The sequence below is a fragment of the Hippichthys cyanospilos genome, chromosome 21 (assembly GCF_059441005.1).
Source record: "Hippichthys cyanospilos isolate Australia breed blue-spotted pipefish chromosome 21, RoL_Hcya_1.0, whole genome shotgun sequence".
Classification (NCBI taxonomy): Eukaryota; Metazoa; Chordata; class Actinopteri; order Syngnathiformes; family Syngnathidae; genus Hippichthys; species Hippichthys cyanospilos.
Genome location: NC_142389.1, coordinates 6,323,052 through 6,341,374, shown reverse-complemented (window position 1 = coordinate 6,341,374; position 18,323 = coordinate 6,323,052). Strand labels below are relative to the sequence as shown.

General features: G+C 43.6%; 2 protein-coding genes across 2 annotated transcripts in view; both read right to left on the bottom strand.

The window, feature by feature from the left end:
• The window catches only part of macf1a (microtubule actin crosslinking factor 1a), a 129,660-nt gene that overhangs the window by 68,690 nt on the left and 42,647 nt on the right, over positions 1-18,323 (bottom strand). The window contains 29 exon segments of the mRNA XM_088404550.1: positions 1,148-1,283; positions 1,357-1,448; positions 1,850-1,972; positions 2,061-2,159; positions 2,235-2,342; positions 2,488-2,571; positions 3,268-3,427; positions 3,609-3,802; positions 3,962-4,100; positions 4,176-4,354; positions 5,039-5,199; positions 5,269-5,452; positions 5,525-5,651; positions 6,389-6,543; positions 7,872-8,024; positions 9,055-9,276; positions 9,353-9,457; positions 9,677-9,838; positions 10,102-10,179; positions 10,247-10,375; positions 10,463-10,736; positions 10,888-11,042; positions 11,106-11,199; positions 11,284-11,411; positions 12,190-12,285; positions 12,397-12,516; positions 12,602-12,708; positions 13,185-13,297; positions 13,434-13,600. Coding sequence (XP_088260676.1) covers positions 1,148-1,283; positions 1,357-1,448; positions 1,850-1,972; positions 2,061-2,159; positions 2,235-2,342; positions 2,488-2,571; positions 3,268-3,427; positions 3,609-3,802; positions 3,962-4,100; positions 4,176-4,354; positions 5,039-5,199; positions 5,269-5,452; positions 5,525-5,651; positions 6,389-6,543; positions 7,872-8,024; positions 9,055-9,276; positions 9,353-9,457; positions 9,677-9,838; positions 10,102-10,179; positions 10,247-10,375; positions 10,463-10,736; positions 10,888-11,042; positions 11,106-11,199; positions 11,284-11,411; positions 12,190-12,285; positions 12,397-12,516; positions 12,602-12,708; positions 13,185-13,297; positions 13,434-13,600 — 4,044 coding nt within the window.
• LOC148406369 (uncharacterized) lies at positions 15,337-17,466 on the bottom strand. The gene has a single exon (XM_088404699.1). The coding sequence runs from the start codon at positions 16,435-16,437 to the stop codon at positions 15,337-15,339; it is 1,101 nt and encodes a 366-aa protein (XP_088260825.1). The 5' UTR covers positions 16,438-17,466.

The following is an 18,323-nucleotide window of genomic DNA, read 5'->3' as shown; positions in this document are numbered from 1 at the left end:
TGTTAGTGGTTGTTGTCAAGCAAAATGCTGGTTGAAGAGTGACACACTGTTAGAGAATCGCATTAGAAACAAACGAGACAAAGTCGGACACAAAACACTCGTGATCTGGACACAACATGCTCATGGTGAGGTTGGCTGTTTGTTTGTTTTTTGCATAGCTAGCCTGTGGTGGACACACACAACAGCAAAGCAAAATAACCACACATATTTGTATCAGTATATTCATAATGTTAAATATTATTGAGAACTTGATGTAAACCGGGGCTTCTCAATTATATTTTGCAAAGCCCCCATCAGGAAGGAAAATCCCCTTGCCCATCGATAAAATTTAAATGTAAAAAAGCCACTACTTTTTTTTAATGCTTAGTTCCCAGTGAGGCATATCTGCAGGTTTTAACAGCCACCAGAGGGCAATCTTCTGGTAAACAAATTGTTAAAGAAAAAGACTACCAAAGAAATCAAAACTATCAAACACAATAAAATCAGAGAAAATGAATTTCCCTACGCGAACCAAGAAATTAAGTTAATCGGGCGTGTTATTATTGTGTTGATGTAGTATTCTAACCATACAAGTGTGTCAATGTTTGTTGAAAATATGTTGGTGCAGCTCTCATTTCTTAACGTCTAAGAATGTTCAGCCATGTTTGTTGAATCAAAACGTATAAAATATAAACAGAAATGTAAAAAAAACTTCCACAAACCATCTTTCTGCATACATTTCAGATGTTACAACAAATAATTTTAAAATTAAAAAAAAAAAAAACAACAACAACAACCGTCCATTATTTGAGAAGAGCTGTTGTAAACCCACATGGCACTTTATTCTGTACCCTTTCATAATCTAATAACGAGCTCTGTACCGGTTTGACTCTCTCTAATGCAAATTAAACCGAATACTTTGGGTACCAATGAAGACCTGGTGTTATTCATGACATCAGCAGCCCGGCATATGTCATTGGATGTGATGAGAAGGACATCATGAAGTCAATAGATGAGGTTGGTGGTGAAGTGAATGACATGATTGCAGGCGTTGGTGAAATACATGACCATTTGTCCACACGAAATAAGGTGCACACACCACATGCACACACACACACGCATACTCGTTTTGTGGTTGAAGAGAGGACTCAAAGACATTTCCGCCCACCTTCCTTTCTTCTTCCCTGGCCAGTTGCTGCTCCAGCTGCTGCATCTGCTGAGTAGAGGCCTCGCACATGTCCCGGTAAGTGGATGTCAGTTGGTCCAGCTGCGCCTCCACGTTAGCGCGCTCTTCGGGGGACAGTCTGCGGACGAACAGGACGAGTTGGACGGTGGGTGTTGTGAGGGAGGACGTTGCGTTTATGGGAGGGAACTTACTTGGCGGCTTGTTTGGAGAGAAGGAAGACCTGCGTGCTTCTGATGGCTTCGGCCACGTCGTCTTTCTTGGCGGCGAGTTGCTCACTGATAGCCTGCATAGGAAGAGCGTTGGAATGCTCACTTTGAAATCAGAATTCTAAGAATGAAGTTGTAAGTCTGACTAAAAATATCATCTGATCCATCTATGGCACGGGAGAAACGCCACAGTTGATGCTTTACCATCTCAGAGTCTATGTTAGCAAAGCAAAAAAGCTAAAGCTAAATGAAAATTTTAACTTATAAAAATCCTGAGTATTGTCAGAATTGACTATTTCTGACTTCAAAGTAAGAATTGTGACTTCTTTCTCCATATTCTGAGGTCGAAACGTGAGAATTCTAAAAAATTAGGTCTGAATTTTCACAATCAATAAAACAATAGATTTTGTCATCTAAAAGAGTCGGCGTGTATTGATTAGTTATGGCTGGAATGCATTGTAGTGCAAATGTTTTTTACCTGTTGTGCAGCGAGAGACGACTCGGCGTTGGGGCCGGAAGTCCGTCCCTGGAGTCCGCCGATCCAAGCCAGTAAGTCCGACACCTGGCCCACCCTGGCTTGCTTCTCCTCCTCCACCTCTTTCTGCGTGCGCAGCATCAACCAATATTACCTCCTCCAAGGAGTCTACAGCTAAACAGAAATCAAACCAAAAATCTGCTCAACATCTCACCTCTTCCTCTTCGAGTCGTCTGAGGGCGTCGCTGATGTATTTGACGTGTTGCGTTGTTAACGTGACCAAGGCCGTGTAGCGTGTCCGCAGGTCCATGAACTGCAAGTCCCAAAAAAAAAAAAAAGTTATAAGTATTTCCGTGTAAACACAAATTTGAAATGATTGTATCGTGACCTCCTGAGTGATGGCGTCAGAAGAAGAGTTCATCCGTCTCCTCTTCACCGGCGTTTTGTGCGTGGACTCCACGAAGGCTCTGAAGGTCATCAGCTGAAGCTCGTAGTCCTGCAATCAAAATCATGTTCGGACGCCAAATTGTCACATGAAATGTGAAAGAATAAACATTGAAAATATGCTGGAAATTGCCCATAAATTTTAGGTTTTGTGTTCAAGAAATGTCATTTTATTTTATAATGTTCTTCACACTTACCTTAACCGAGGTGCAGTATTGTTTGGAGTGAGTTTGGCAATCGTCTAGTTTGGTCTGGTTCTCTTCAATCTCGGCTACCAAAGCCTGAAATTTTAAAATAGCCTTCATATAAATATTATCTTAACAAACAAGTGGAATAAGTCATATTAACAAGTAACCACCATGAGGACCAATAATAATCTATTAACAAAAAAATCTGCGATCAAATGAAAAATATGTAATTAAAATACTGATCATTAATAAAAAAATAAAAAGTTATGAGTCACCTCCAACCGTCAAAAATCAACATTGTTTCATCAACCTTAGACACTACTTTTTCACTTCAGATAACAATGTTGCCGTCTATTGCACTGTCCGAAATCATTCCAATATTATATCAGCAAGAATCATGCATGCTTTTATCATGTTTTTTTAAGTATGAAACATTAGGAGTGTTTTGATCAAGTGATCACCGATACCAACTACCGATACCACTAGTACATTTGACACACAAAAATCCCCCCTAAAAATGACATATATTTAAAGAAAGACCAATACGTTCCCATGTAGCATTTCCCCTTAAAATTGCATGAAATAAATGTCAATTTCACATCCTTCTAATTTTTAATTTTCACTTTGCAATCGTAAAACTCCTGTAAGAAGAGCAGCCCATACTAGTATGAAATTTCACCCAGGTACGGACATCCCTTTACTAAAATACTGTCAGAATAATGTGGAAGAAAATAACCAAAAAATGATCCAAAATCACTTTTGATATCAATTTAAAGGATGCGGACTGACCGTCTGCTGCGCCAGTTGCTCCGAAAGCAGCTTGCTGTCGGTGGTCCCGGCCGGCGTGTTTTCCTGCCGCTGCGTCGTCTCTTGGATCCACGTCATCAGCTCCGAGTGCCCGTCTCTGTACTTCTGCAGAACCGAACCGATGCCCTCCAGCTCTGCCCGCCTGCGCCCAAGGACAAAACACCAAAATTGTTTTGCGCTTGACACATTTTGAAATCAGAGGCCGCTAAAAACTGTTCAAAGGGAGAATTGATAACAAAAACTGTAAATGAGTCATAATTAGCAATTCACAGACCACATAAAATGATGTGGCGGTATCGCACGGGGCGTCCCGCATCACTCACCGTGTCTCGATTTGCTTCTTCACGCCGCTCCATCGCTCCGCCGCCTGATTGGCTCGTTCCTGGTAGCGCTCCAGCTCCGGGTTGCGGTCCGGGTGGAGGACGGCGAGGCGGGCCGCCGCCTCTTTGGCCTGGAGGACATTTGACTGAAGGGACTGGAAGACGCTGTCCTGCTCGGACAGCTCGCCTTGCCACTTCTACCAAGACGGAAAAAAAGAAAAGAAAAGATGCATGACAATGTAGAGACATTTCAAAACTCATTTACTCCCAAAAACATTTTCTTAGGAGTCCCAATAACAGGTATCTTTTTTTTTTCTCTATTTTTCTGTGTTGAGCTTGAGGAGTTCATAGCTTACCTCCAATTGATCTCTCAGGCTTTGGATGGCCGCCGTGTCAGCAGGAAGGACGTCCTCCTCGCTCAGCTTGCTCTCGTACTTCCTGACCTGACTCTCCGCCTCCTCCAGGCAGCACATCAGCAGGTCCACTGTTTTTAATCTGAACCCGCCCACCCCCAAAAAATTATATATATATTTATATATCTCTCAGAGTGAACGTCTTGAGCGCACTGACTTTTGCAAGAAGACGGATGAGAGGTGACGGAGCTTGTCCATCTTCTCCGCTGCCTGGTCAAGCTCCGAGCGAAGGGCGGGGACGCCCGCGGACGAGGGCTTGTCCTCCAAGAAGGCCACGCAGCGCCGGGACACGCTGTCCAAGTTGGAGCTGAGCGCGTCCAGATCAGACTGCAATTTCTGCAAATAACAAAGAAAAAAAGAAAATTCAATCATTAATATAAAAATCATTATATTAATATACACATGAATGTAAAACATATAAAAATAAAATAATTAAAGTAAATTAAATAAAAAAAAATAAGAGTAAATGTTTAGGTTAAAAATGTTTGGGATGAGGAAATAGAAATTTAAATAACGCTGACATTGAAAATTGTTGCATTTTTAAGGTATTAAAGACATTAAATCAAAACAAAGAGTTGTAATAAAATATTTCATAAAAATTCAATTTAGTATATTTGAAGGAAAAAAGCTATTTTTTTACTAAGAAATTGAGGAAAAAAGTACTGCATATTTAAGGAAAAAATAGCTTTTTTATTATAAGAAAATGTAATTTACATTTTAAAGAGGAAATTTGAAGACGGAAAACAAAAAAAAAATTAAATATGAAAAATAAAACATACTAGGTAAAATAAGTAAGAATTTGTGGAGGGAAATTGACCGTCTATTTGAGGGAAAAAAAGCTAACAAAAATTTCATATAAGAGGTTGTTTGGATTGGAAGAAAAATTCTAAAATTAAAAAAAAAAATCCTACAAAATAAGTATGAACTTTTAAATTATATGAAGTATGAACTATTAAGATGTCACTTGTACTTTAAAGAGGAATTCTGACGAAGAAAAATTAAACAAAAGTGTGAAGTGACCTCATGCTGGGTTATCCTGCCGGCGTTGTCGGCGCTGTCGTCGGCGAGCCGAGCGCCGTCCCGAACGGCGCCGATCAACCTCTGCTCGGCCTCGTCGAGACGCAGGGTGACGTTCCGCAGCTCCGACAAGTACGAGCGGGACTCCGTCTGATCCTTTTCCTCTGGAGACCCAAAAAAGGGCGTCAGCGAGCCTTGCTGGAAGCGGGCCGGGGGTCCGGCACGTTTCTCACCGCTCTCCATGCTGAGCAGCAGGTCTCCGCAGCGGCGCCGGGCTTGCCGGACGTCCGCCTCCAGCTGGCGCCGCTCGGCCGGCGTGAAGAGCGAGCTCTCTTTGCTGTCGGACAGGAAGTCCGACAGATGGGAGTCCAGGTTGTCCAGGACTTGCTGGCGCTCTGATGGGGACTGCCCGCGGATCTGAGGAAAAAAACGCCAATAGTCAATTCAGCAGTGGACGCAAAGCAAAAAGACATTTTGAGGAAGGCTGACCGTGTCCAGGGTCCAGTCGGAGACGGCGCGGAGGTCTTTGAGGAGGTAATGCCAAGAGACCACGCTTTTCATGTTGATGTGCAGCTGGTGCCACGACGACATCACCTGCTGGTACAACTGCTCCGTTCTGGAGGCACAGCAAAAAATAAAAAATAAATAAATAATATAATGAGAATCCTTTTAACCTTCCTTTCTTCAAAATTCTCTTTTCAGAGAATTGGGGATTGTCGAAATTCTGAAGGTGAACATTTTTGCTTACTTTAAAGTAAGTAAAGTGGGAATCTTGACTTTTAAAGTCAGACTTCTGACTTCAGGTGAGAAATCTGACAAAAAAAAAAAAAAAAGTCCGTTTTGAGATAAAAGTGAGAACTTTTTTCTTCCAAATTCCGTTTTCAGAATTCTGCTGAGAATTGTCGGAATTCTGAATGAGAATTTTTAAGTCAGAATTCTCACTTTAAAATTTGAATTCTGACAAGTGGGAATTCTGACTTTAAAGTCTTCGGACTGTAAATAGTTAAAGTCAGAATTCTGATTTCAAAGAGAATTCTGAGAAAAAAGTTCGAATTCTGAGATAAAAATGAAAGTCCTTCCAACTTTTTTCCTTCAGAATTCTCTTCACAAAATTTTGTTTTCAGAATTCTGCCTAGAATTGCCAGAATTCTGAAAGTGAGAATTTTTTTTTGTCCGAATTCTGTCTAAAATGGGAATTAAAAATCCTTCTTTTATTGTCTTCACTAGACCAAATCCTCAAGCAATGCTTGTGCCTTTAAAAAAAAAAAAAAAAAAAAGTCTGAAAAGATATTTCTTGTTACTATTGCATAACCACCGAAGTTTTTCCAGTGAGGTCTAAGAAATGCTAAATACCTGGCGGCGGTATCGATGGCTTCCTGGTTGGGCGGCGGCACTGTGAAGCAGACGGAGGGCACCATGGCCTCGTTGCCCGTGGAGCTGATCACCTTCCACTTGCTACGCTGCCCGTTGTCCTCCAGTACGCATTCCTCGCCGCGGACGATGGTGATCTGAGACGACGGGACCCGGCGTGGGACGGGGGATATTAGTCACGGGTGAAAATGAGGATATGGGCGGGGGGGGAAAAATGGACATTATTGAGCGTTTAGATGATTCAAAAAGAACTGAGTAGGAAAAAAAAATAATATGGCATACAAAAATGGAAATGAAAACAACCCAAAGCCATACGTTGATGATTAAATGAATTTTGTTGAGATGGTGACAGGAGGGTGCGCCAAATAAGCCCATTCACAATTTTACGCTCCAGTTGATCCATAAAAATGATAGGGAGTCGATACCAACTTGGGCCAAATTATGTCCTAGATTTTTAACAAATTAATAATCATTTTTTCCACCAAAATAATCAAAATCCATTCAAAGTTAGCATAACAATTTTAAGAAAATATTAGGGTCAACAACACTGTAAATCTTCCAGTGTCAAACGCAACTTATCAGTGATAATGAACTCAGTATCACTCATCATAACTGGAGTCCCTCTAATTTGTTGCAATTTTAAAATTATTTAGCACCAGAATTAGTTAATTAGTATCAGAAATGGAATCAGCGATACTGACCATAGGATATACTCAGTAAAGGACTGATACCCGGTTCCCTTTTGCATGGTGTTGAATAGATAAGAAATTTGGGAACAGTATCAGGGATGCTGGCCCCAGTATCACTCATCAAAACCAGATTCCCTCTATCCTGTTGCTAATCTAAAGTTTGCATTCGTTCAGAAATGGAATTAGTGATTGATTTAAATATCATAATTGATATCAAACTCCGAGACACTGTCCCTGTACCAACACCGCCGAGCGCAAGGACAAAGCATCACAATGATTTTGTTGGCCAAGTAAAGCAGATTGTGATCGAGTAAGAATGATGCGATTTGAGCTATCGCAGAGCGAGGAGGCGGAGCCAATCATAAGCAATCAAATAAAACAAAATGGACGCTCTACCTGAACGTTTGTCTTGATCGCCCGAGTGAGGAGGAGGAGGAGGAGGTGGTTGGGAAGAAGTGAGAGGAAAAAGATGAGGGGATGGAGAGAGAAGAAAACACGATAAAGTGAAGGAGAGATCTTGTGCAAGTGCCAGGTGAAAAAAAAATCTAAATGTTTATCATAAAAATATAATAATGAGACACTAAACAGCTAGCATATAGAGCCAGCTAACAGAGCAGCTAGCATATAGAGCTAGCTAACAGAGCAGCGAGCATATTAAGCTAGCTAACAGAGTAGCTAGCATTGAGCTAACTGTGCAGATAAGAAAGGTTATATTGGGGTGGGAGGGGTGTACAGTGGGAGGATAAAAAAAAAAAAGAAAAAGTGTTTGGGGCTACCTCAATTTGCTTGTAGTCGCAGACGGCGCGGACCGGCATGGCTGCCGGCAGCGGGCTGTCGGCGCAGCGGGGGCGCAGTTGCACCAGCGTCTTGGCACGGCCCACCAGGCTGGCTACCTTGCCGCGGTGCTCGATTAGCTGCTCCTTCTCTTCCTGCAACCGGACAGAGAGGATATCAATTTGGTATCAGTCAGTTATTTTTTTGTTTTACATCCATTTGTTCATCCCTGATTGGCATAATGTCACTTTGTTGCCACGGCAACATCATAGGTCACCATAAAGTCTCTATAAATATTTCTTATCTGTATCTTAATTCTGGGCCATGATTTTACAATTATTTTATATATATATATATATATATATATATATATATATATATATATATATATATATATATATATATATATACATACATATATATATATATATATATATATATATATATATATATGAAAAGTGTGAAATATCAAATATCTTTTTATCAGGAATACCAACTAGCAAACTACTATTTGAAAAATGTAACTATAAATAGCAAAGGAAAAATAATACAAATACACATGTTTTTACATGGAAAAATCAGTGCAAAATAATCCAGAAATATATAATATTAAACATAAGAACACAGTATATTTAAGTACTTTTACGAAGTTACCAAAAAGAAAAAAAAAAAAAACAATACCAAAATATCCAACTGTTTTAATTAAATGATATATAGTATAATTACATATGAAGAATTTGGGAAAATATTTTTAAATGTGTAAAAATTACAATACCACATGAAAAAAAATTGTAAAAGGGATTAATATAAAAAAAGACTAAATAACAAAAATACTAGTTAGTAATAAAAGAAAACTTTGGGACATAGGGAAATGTATATTTCTAACTTTTACACGGAAAAATAGTAACTGCATAATAATCCAAAAAAATACAAGCTATCAGGCAAAAACCTAAGCCTACAAAAAACTAAAGATGGAAAAGCATTAAAAAAAAAAAATCAGAAAATGTGGAAAAAAGGCGAAAAAGGGAGAAAGTAGAAAAATATCCCCATACAACAAAAAATAGAATACAATATATACCAAAACATTCGACTAAAAGTCAAATCTACTTGAAAAACAAACAAACAAACAAAAATCAGCATTTGTAATATCTGCGTCATTTCTATTGGTGTGAAATGCGTGCATACCATGGAGTCCTGCAGCAGGTCCTCCAGCCTGCTGAGTCGGCTGTTCCTGTCGCAGGTGTATTGCCTCTTGATGGAGTCCTGCAGCTGCCTGAGGTAGGTCTCGCAGTCACGCGCGTCTCTCATGAACTGGAAGTAGGCCGTGTTGTCTTTTAGATGCTGCTCCACGCACACGCACAGCTGGTCCACCCACTGCCACTGCGTCTGCAGAGCCGCGCTGTACGCCTGCAAACACGCCGTCGCGTTCCAATTTCCACCGTGCTATTGGTAAGACGAAAGCAAAGAACTGGATGCTCCTCACTTCCAGAGTCTGCTTAGCGGGATGGTTTTCCTGACACAAGCGCAGCGCTGTTTCCTGGAGCGAGCGCATCACGCCGTGTTTCTCGTCCAGCTCGTGCCGCAACTCCTGAACGCACGACAATCAGCAGATATTAAATAAAAGTGGACAGCTTTAAGTTGTAAGAACAATTTGACTTCGCTGCCTGTTTTTATTGCCTACTATTGTCTACTTTATTACTTGCTCTATTGTGTGGAATGTAAGTCTGCTCGGGGAAGAGAACAGAAGAATTTCATAGTGTACTGTAGTGTTACTATGCAAATGACAACAAAGCCCTTCCCCACTCACAGTGTACAGCTCCCGCTTGGCGTCCATGTTGGTGTTGTTGTGGCTCCAGTCGAAGGCGATCTCATCTTCCTCGCGCTCGTTGAGCCAGATGAGCTCCTCGGTGCACTCGCGCACCAGAGAATGAAGGCTCTCCAGGCTGCGGAGCCGCCACGACGAGTGCTCCTGAAAGCCCAATGATGTCAACAGTGTGATGATGAAGCAACAGCTTATTACCAAATGGGTTCATAAATATTTTTAATAAGCGTGTTGCAAACAAACAAAATCATATATGGACATGGACAAAGAGCACAAATACACACAGACACCATTTACACACTCGCACTAGCAAAAACAATGACACATGCAGACACAAATTTGTTTGGGTCTATAGATTGTTTCTGTGTGTGCCTTTGGGAATCTGTGTGTTGTGTGTGTATTTTGCTGACCAGTAGTTTGCAGTACTGCCGCTCCAGTTTGGCCAGCGTTTCCGAATAGTTGCTCTTGAAGTTGGCTGATACTTTGGCCTAGAATAACGCAGGCGCCGCGGTAAGTGTCAGCGTACCGACGGGTCGGACGGCGGCGAGCCAGTACCTCGTAAACGCGAGCCTCCTGCAGTCCGCTCATCAGCTCCTCCACAGCTGTGTGCACCTCGTTATGCTCCTGCAGGTTGTTTTCTACCGACGGAAGGTCCGCTCCCCATTCCGCTCCTTCAAGAAGCTCCTGAACCGCATAACCAACAAATAAAAAAAAATCAACAAGGGGTCCTCAATTGTCATTAGAGGCGTCCTAAGATGTGGCCGATCCAACCTGGGTCTCCTCCACCCATCCCAGCAGCTCGTAGATGAACCTGAGGCCGCCCTCGTCCTCGGACGACGACATCGCCACCAGCTGGGAGCGGGCCAGGGGTCGGCGCAGGGGCCCGGCCCCGGCGGCCCCCGAAGCCGTCTGGCCCAGAGAGAAGGCGGGGCTCTCGGCGGGGGCGCGCTGGCTGAGGAATCGGCCTCCCGTGAAGTGACCTTTTCTGTACAGGCTGGAACATTCAAGCCGCAAAGACACCAGCTCCTCTTCAAGGCACGACAATCTGCGCCAGCACACACACACACACACACGCACACACAGATGTTTGTACGACTATTCTTGTGAGGACATCCTTAACAACCTTAAACATCAGAAATGATTGTCCAACCCCAACCTTGACCATAATCCAATCTTTAAAGCCTGAGCTGACTCACCTGAAGGCCAGCTGCTCCACTTGGTAGTACTTTTCACTGCGGAGAACTTTGAGCTCCTGCTGCATTTGCGCCACGAGCGCCTCGCAGTCCTGGAGGTAGCAGGCCAGCTCGCTCTCACACTGCAGTGCCTCGCCGCTCTCCGCCCGCGACATGTCCTGCGCCACACGTACGCTTCGGTCCAAAACGGTTCCGGACGAGACGTCACGTTAAAGACTCACCGCTTGTAGCGTGTTCCTGGCGAGGGTCAGCTTCTCCTCGCAGTCCAAGGCTAGGTTCTGGAACTTGTTGGCTCTCTGGAGCAGCAACTCGAGTCTGAACAAACATCAGAACACAATTGAACTCATTCACTTCCATTGACGGCTCTCGACGTCAAAGTCGCAATTTCTGCCAGAGTACCTGTCGACTGCAGGTCGGAGGAGCTTCTCCCTCTCCAGCATTTCCAGAATGAGTTTGCCCCACTCCTCCTCCAAGTCATTGGGGTGCAGGCCCTGAGGAAGCTTCACGCGGCCAAACTCCATCCACACCTTGTGAGCCACGCACACAAAAGGTGATTAAACGCGCTCCCGCAAAAGATGATCAAGTGTGATGAGGTAACAGTGGGGAGTCATCATGCTGATGATAACAATGTGGGAAAAGGTCACCGTGGAAGATTGACACTCAACTCGTTTTGAGAATGATTATGTGCTTATTTTATAAACAAAAAAAGCCATTTAGTCAAACATATCTGTTATGTTTGCTATTTATAATGCCTTGTCAAATGTGACAAGTGCAATTGAGGTCTAAATAGTCCATTGCAAAATAATTGAATGTATTCAATTGATTTATTGAAAAAAATAAAAAATAAATTTAAAAATGAGCTAAATATTCAAACTGGCTAGCAATAAGGGCTGCGAGGGGAAAAAAAAGTTGACCAAGTTGGGTCACTCTCATGTCTGTAAGTGACTTTAAAGACACAATAATATGTACTATTGATACTGCCTTGTTGTCATTTCAAATGTGACAAGTGAAAATGTGGCCTTGAATTAGTAAGTTGCCTGACTGTGACTTTCATTGAGTTGATATAAACATTCGAAATGTATAAATAGTGGTAATAAAAAATATTTCAATGACATGTATCAAAATTCAAGTTCAATAATTCCCTTATTTTTTGCTTGAAAGGTGGTCACATTAAATTAATTTTAATATTTTCTCAAAACCAAGGATAATGAATTTAATACTTCTTGTAATATGTTGTCTGAGTAAATGTGTTTTTTTTTATAGTGTATTACATGTGTGATTTTGCCTTATGTTTATTTTCCATACCTCCAGAAGTTTATAGAGGTGCTCCACGTGACTTTTTTCCAGCTCTTTGGCGGGAATCTCCGTCTCCTTGAAGTGGACGTACTCGTTGTAAAGTGCCTGTGGGAGTACAAAAGTATATATATATATATATATATATATATATATATATATATATATATATATATATATATATATATTTTTTTTTTTTTTTTTTTTTTAAATCATCACCTTGAGTTCCACTGGATTCTGTGGGAAGTTCTTGTCGGCCATGACGGCTGTTTGCTGACGGCTCCATTGGAGCAGAGACGCGAATCTGGATTGATACTCGGACCAGCGCTGATCCACCTCCTGAAATATCAAAATTAGGAAAATTTTACGGAATTTCGGTAGAAAGCTTTCATAATGCAAAGATATGACGATGATGAGGACATACGTGTGCGGCAATGCCCTCGCCTCCCTCTGGGATTTTGGGGAAGGCATCATAGATGGACGAGACGTACGTGATGACGGATTTTTCGTCCGGGGACGGAACATCCACGTCTGGCAGGCGAGAAAAATAAGGAGGAACTTGAACAATAAATACTAGAACAAGAGTAAAAACCCCAGTCAAAAATTGTTCTTCCTTTCTTTTCCTTTTGCATTTTATTTCTCTGGGAGTGGCTGTATCTTAAAATCATTTCATTTAAAAAAAAATATTCCTGCCACTAGGGGGAGTAGTCTCACTGCAAAGGAAGGTCATTACAGTGAAAATGTACATGAGTTTGTTCATCGATAAACTATTAAATGAAACGTAATTTAAAAAAAAAGGAAAAATTATATTCCTGCCACTAGAGGGGGTAGACTCACAGTTACAGTGAAAACGTACATTACAGTTTGTTCAATGAAGATACAATTTATCGCTACATTTCCAAGTTGAAAAAAAAAAGTCACTCCAGTTGATGAACTGGATTAATAAGTAGCTGCTGTGTATTTTGAGAAACTTCAAGAAATTTGCGAGTGTGCAAATGTATCTTCACCCTCGGCGTCGAGCAGTCTGGTCACCCCTAGCGACTCGGCGATCTCGAAGGCCTGCTCGAGGTTCTCACGGTTGCTCTGCTGTGCTACCGCCTCCATGTTGATGAGGTCGGGTCTGGTGAGGAGGGAGAGGAAAAAAAAAAAAATAACTGAGGGAAAGTGGGGTAGCTGCCATGAAAAACAAGAGTCCCAAAAAATACGGCGTTTCTGGGGCTTTTTCAAGAGTGTAGGTATCTAAAAGTGTGAGCAACCTGTATCTGTGCAGCAGGGCGTTGAACATACGCCCGTCGCTCCACGACGAGGTGAAGTTGACGCAGCGGAGGCCCGGGTAGCCTTCGGTGGCCTGCTGACTCCATAGCAGCAGCTTCTCCTTGGCCGTGAGGTCGCTAGACTCGCCGCACACGTAAATCTCTGAGATCTGAAAAACAACATTTGCAGGTTAAAAGAAGAATATAAGGTATGATCGAGTGCCAATACCAGGTGTCAATCATATTGGGACAACACTGGCTTTCTTTTAAGGTATCGTGTATTATGGAGGCTACTGATACCAGCCCCTGAGACTTAAGAGGGAAAAAGTGACAGTAAAATAAGTGTTTTTGCCCCACAAGCGGTCAAGATAAGATGGATGCATGTTGCAAGGCCCGCCGCTTGAGCTGCCAGAAGGCACGGCAGCGACACGGTAAGAGCAAACGAGCCGTTTTACTTCCTTGTTTCAGACCCAAGCGTCATCGGAAAAGGAAACCTCTAGAGGGCTAGTATATTTAGCATTTTCACTCATCTTTTAAAGCCGACTGAATATCATGTACTATATCTATGTAAATATGGGTGGTATCATATAAAAGATTGATTTCCATTCTTTACTTTGCATGTAGCAAATGCCTGTTTTGTGTGTGTGGAAACACTGCCATCCAAGTGTTAGGTACACATTAATCATGGGTGTCAGCAACCCTCCATAAAAAACATTTTTGTTGAATCCTAGCCCAGGGGATTCCCAAAAACCACATGAAAAGACAATTGCCAAATGACATCTTCTGTCTTTTACCGTCATTTCCACCAAGTTCATGAAAAAGTGCTGAAAAATGGAGACGGCGACACTAAGATTCATTTCATCTGGTTGTCGTTCCATCGCAGTGTTTTGAAAAGAGGAATGATGATGGAGACCCTCATCCTGACCTCCTCGTGGAAATCTGGAAGCTTCTGCTTTTACGTCATCCTTTGCGGACCAAGCTGGAAAACACTCAGGAAACCTATCTGTGGTTGCTATGGAAACAGACCTGTATATGTCATGAATGGCTATGTGTAGCCAACTCAAAAGGATTAACCCAACTGTTCCTGACGGCCATGATGCTCCATGTGGCTTTGAGCCAAGAGCTGAGCTTAGCATCCCAACATGCAAGATAGAGTTCATCAATATTTCAAACACAAATAACTGTCCTTTGCTTCCTGCTCTTTATATAAGACCCCCATCTGATCAGAAGAACCTTTAAAATATGTACAGACACAGCAGTGACTCAGCAAAGTGCAGCTAGCATCTACCTGGCAGCAATACATTTCTGCATCGCTTGATGGTTGCAGAAAAGCCACAGACACACTTATGAGCTCCTAAAATGACGCAGTGTAAAATACATTTTTTCAAAACCGCACAAAAAGGTAACAGACATTTGTAAAGAGCAAAGACGTCGGGAGGTGGAAAAGGCAAGTTGCTCTGTGCCGCCTTGATTAGACTCTTGGGACAGAGGCAGGAAACGCAAGGCCATTGTGTCTGATAACACACACTGTACTTTGCATCTTTACGAGCCCTATCATAGATGTACATGTTGGAGGCAAGAACAGTCGCCCACTCGGAAGGAAAATGCAAATTTGTTCCAATGTACGCAGCTGAAGTGCATCAAATGATTACATCAGAATGTAGTGTATAGTAGGTTCTTCTAAGGTCTAATCAAGACTAAAATAGTCATTGAACTATAGGCTATTTTTTTTGTCTAAAGTACTTTTAAGTACTTTTTTGAAAATTGAAAAACATCACGACCTGGGATTGACTGTTTGGACTCTTTTTGGGTTTGAACACGTTTGGGATTGAATGAGTTAAGGGTAAGTACCCAGTGACAAACCATTGTAAGAACCACGCTCAAAAACAGTTAGCATCAGAGTGGTTCAGAGATGGAAGCTGACCTGCGGAAGGTGTCGTTCAGCAGCCTGTTGCTGCTGTGGACTGGTCGCCACGGCGTCCAGTCTCTCCGACGAGCAACTGGTTAGCGTTTGCCAGTCCACCCGGCTGGGAGTGGTGACCGCCGTTTCCGGCGAAGTGAGCGGCAGATCGCTGGCATAGCCCGACTCCTGGAGAGAGCATCTCTCTTGCGCGCGACTCGGCGTGTCCAAGCTAAGTCCTCCGCCTGGGAGATTGTACGGTATCCAGGTTTGGTTGAAGGCATCTTCCTCGTCTTCTGATAGTTGGACTTTGAGAATATTTCCGGTGACCGGAAAAGGAGCGGGAGGCTCTTTGTGTACCTGAACTTCACGGTCATTTTCCCCCCGCCATGTGTTGGAGCCATAGTCACTGGGATACACTGTCTTAACCACGCATAGCTTACCGTCCACCTCTCTGATGTGGACCACACCGTTGTAGTCTCCTGAGGTATGCAACACCTCTGATGTCTTCACCACCCGTCTTTTAATCCTTTCACCCCCTGTCCCTTCTTGCTTATTTGATTTGTCTTCTTCAAGTATGGAAGGTTTCTCCAGAATCCCGTGCACTTTCTCCCGAACACGACAGACCCTCCCTCCTCCTGGGGTGGCGGTACTGCTAGGAGCTGGCGCAGTGTAGACCGGGCTAGTGGTGGTGGTTTGGCTAGGGATGCTGGAGACGTCAACAATGGCGCTAGCAGCGTCTTCCTCACCGGGGAAGCAGAAAATTCCTCTCCACGCCGGACTGAGTTTGGGGGTATGCTGATTTTGGGGAAGACCCGGACCAAGAAGGCTACTGGTTGGAGAATATCCAGATCCTGGGGAAAGCGTACTGCGATGTTCCAACTTGGGTAACATTAGATGAGAGCTCGGCCCACCGCTCAAGTCCAGAGTTCCTTCAAAGAAAGGCTTGGTCTCGACAGCTGGCGGGTCATCTTCTACATCCACTTTTCTGTTTTTCCGTCCCTTGTGCCTCCGCCTGAAACGCAGTCGCTTTTTGGATGTCAGCGGAAGGCCTCCAACGTGTTCGGAGTCTGGTGGAGTTCTGACACACCCCATTGAGTTCCCCATCTTGTCTTCAGTCCCAGATGTGGAAATGGCTTCTACAAGTTGCGTCACGACAAAATCCCATGAAAACAAGAGGGAATCCGGTCGGTATTGGGCTCAATAAAGTGAGAAACTCGGAATTCCATTTATTCAGGGCTTGACGAACGATATGGATGCTATGAGCAATATCTGGGAAAGAGTGAGAAAGAACCTTAGTCCTCAGCCAATAAATGATTCAGTTGCAGCCTCGCCCCCACCGTGCTGCATCTTTACCTCTCTCTTACATGGTCATCCCGTCCAGAGTGCCTGCACTCTCAAGCCACCGTCAGAATAAACAAACATAGTACCTGCTCTATTTTTTTACGTCCCTGAAGTCTCGCGTTCAAGGACACGAGGACACACAAGACACATGCGAAGGATGGATGAAAGTCCAGCGAGTGATTTATCAAAAGGCAGGCGAAGTGATAAGTGGCATGGGATGGTTTCTCATCAGAAAAGTGCAGCGTAATCAGGGCGTTGAGAGATCCTTACGTAGAGCCGCCACGTTTGTTCCGGATTCAACAGTGTCATTCCTCACTCTAGACTGTTAAATAATCCGCGGTGCAAGTCCTTGACTTCATGATGCTTCCCTTCGACTGCAGCTGCACAGGTCGTCCCTGAGGGAATTCCAATCGCGTATTCCAAACCGTTGTCGATGTCTCGAGTAGTGAACAAACGCTCAGATTTCAGAGTGGTGCGGGGTTAGCCAGTACAAATACGGAATGCAGACAGGCTCGGCCAATCACCTCTCAGCTTGCTGGATAGGTGGCATCGGCTACATGAGTAGCAGGCTTCACAGACGTCAAAACATGGCTGCGACTATTCCTGCCAGGTATTTCATCCTGTGGAATCCCGCTGCCGCATCTACATAGCTTGTTACTCGACTTAAGCTACGTTAGAATTACAGAACTTCCTTCCGAACAAAACTGAGGACTGATGTCAGTCATGTCAAGGAGTATCGCAGCAGCAAAAACTCTCAGCTGTAAAGCTTTGACAATGTGCCAGCTACGCCTCCATCAGGTGGTGCAGTGCGACGGTACAACAAATCCAGAGTTTACGGGAGGAGGACCAGCCTTGATCTGCCCTTGCTCCCCGGAGGGGAGGTTTATATTTGTGGTAACAGCTCCTTGCTGTATCTAACTAGGAGCGGGACAGAAGTAATACTCCTGAGAAAATCCGGATTCACTTGACGTAAGACTCCGATCAAGCTATTCGCTTTGCAGAAGGAGGACCAGCCTCGATCTGTTCTTCCTCCTTGGAGGGGAGGTTTATTTGTGGTAACAGCTCTCCTCTGGCTCTACTTATGAAGAGGCATCAAGACAGAAGTGACACTCCCGAGAAAATCCGGATTCCCTTGATGTTACACTCCGGTCAAGATATTCAACATCCCTTTCAGGCAAGTCTGAAAGTTCACCCCATTCAGAGGGCGTCTCCTCCTCAAGGCGAGCAAGTCCGATCGACGTGACGGTGTCACCGCCCGCGAGGTTGTGCCGTCAGCTCCTCCTCCCGAATTCAAGGCTGTTTTTGGGCCCGTCGATGAACGGGAGCCTGGATCTCCGGTGCGAGACGTCCGCCTGGACGCGACTCCCGCCCTCTGCTTGATTTATCCCTTGGCTAGCTCGCTGGCAAAGGAAAAGCTTTTTTATCTCCCGGTTGCTGCTGCAGCTTCCATTCTCGCTCTCTCCTCCTCTCTGTCACTTTCTCACGTACAAACCAACCCTCCCTCTCTCCTTTGCTCACTCACACGACTCTCCTCCTCCTCCTCCTCCTCGTTCCCACTTCCTTGTTGCTGCTCTCTCGCTCATCCTCGCTCGCTCATTTAACCGTTAGCGAACCAAACGCAGACGCCGGAGCTGATTGCTACATTGAGT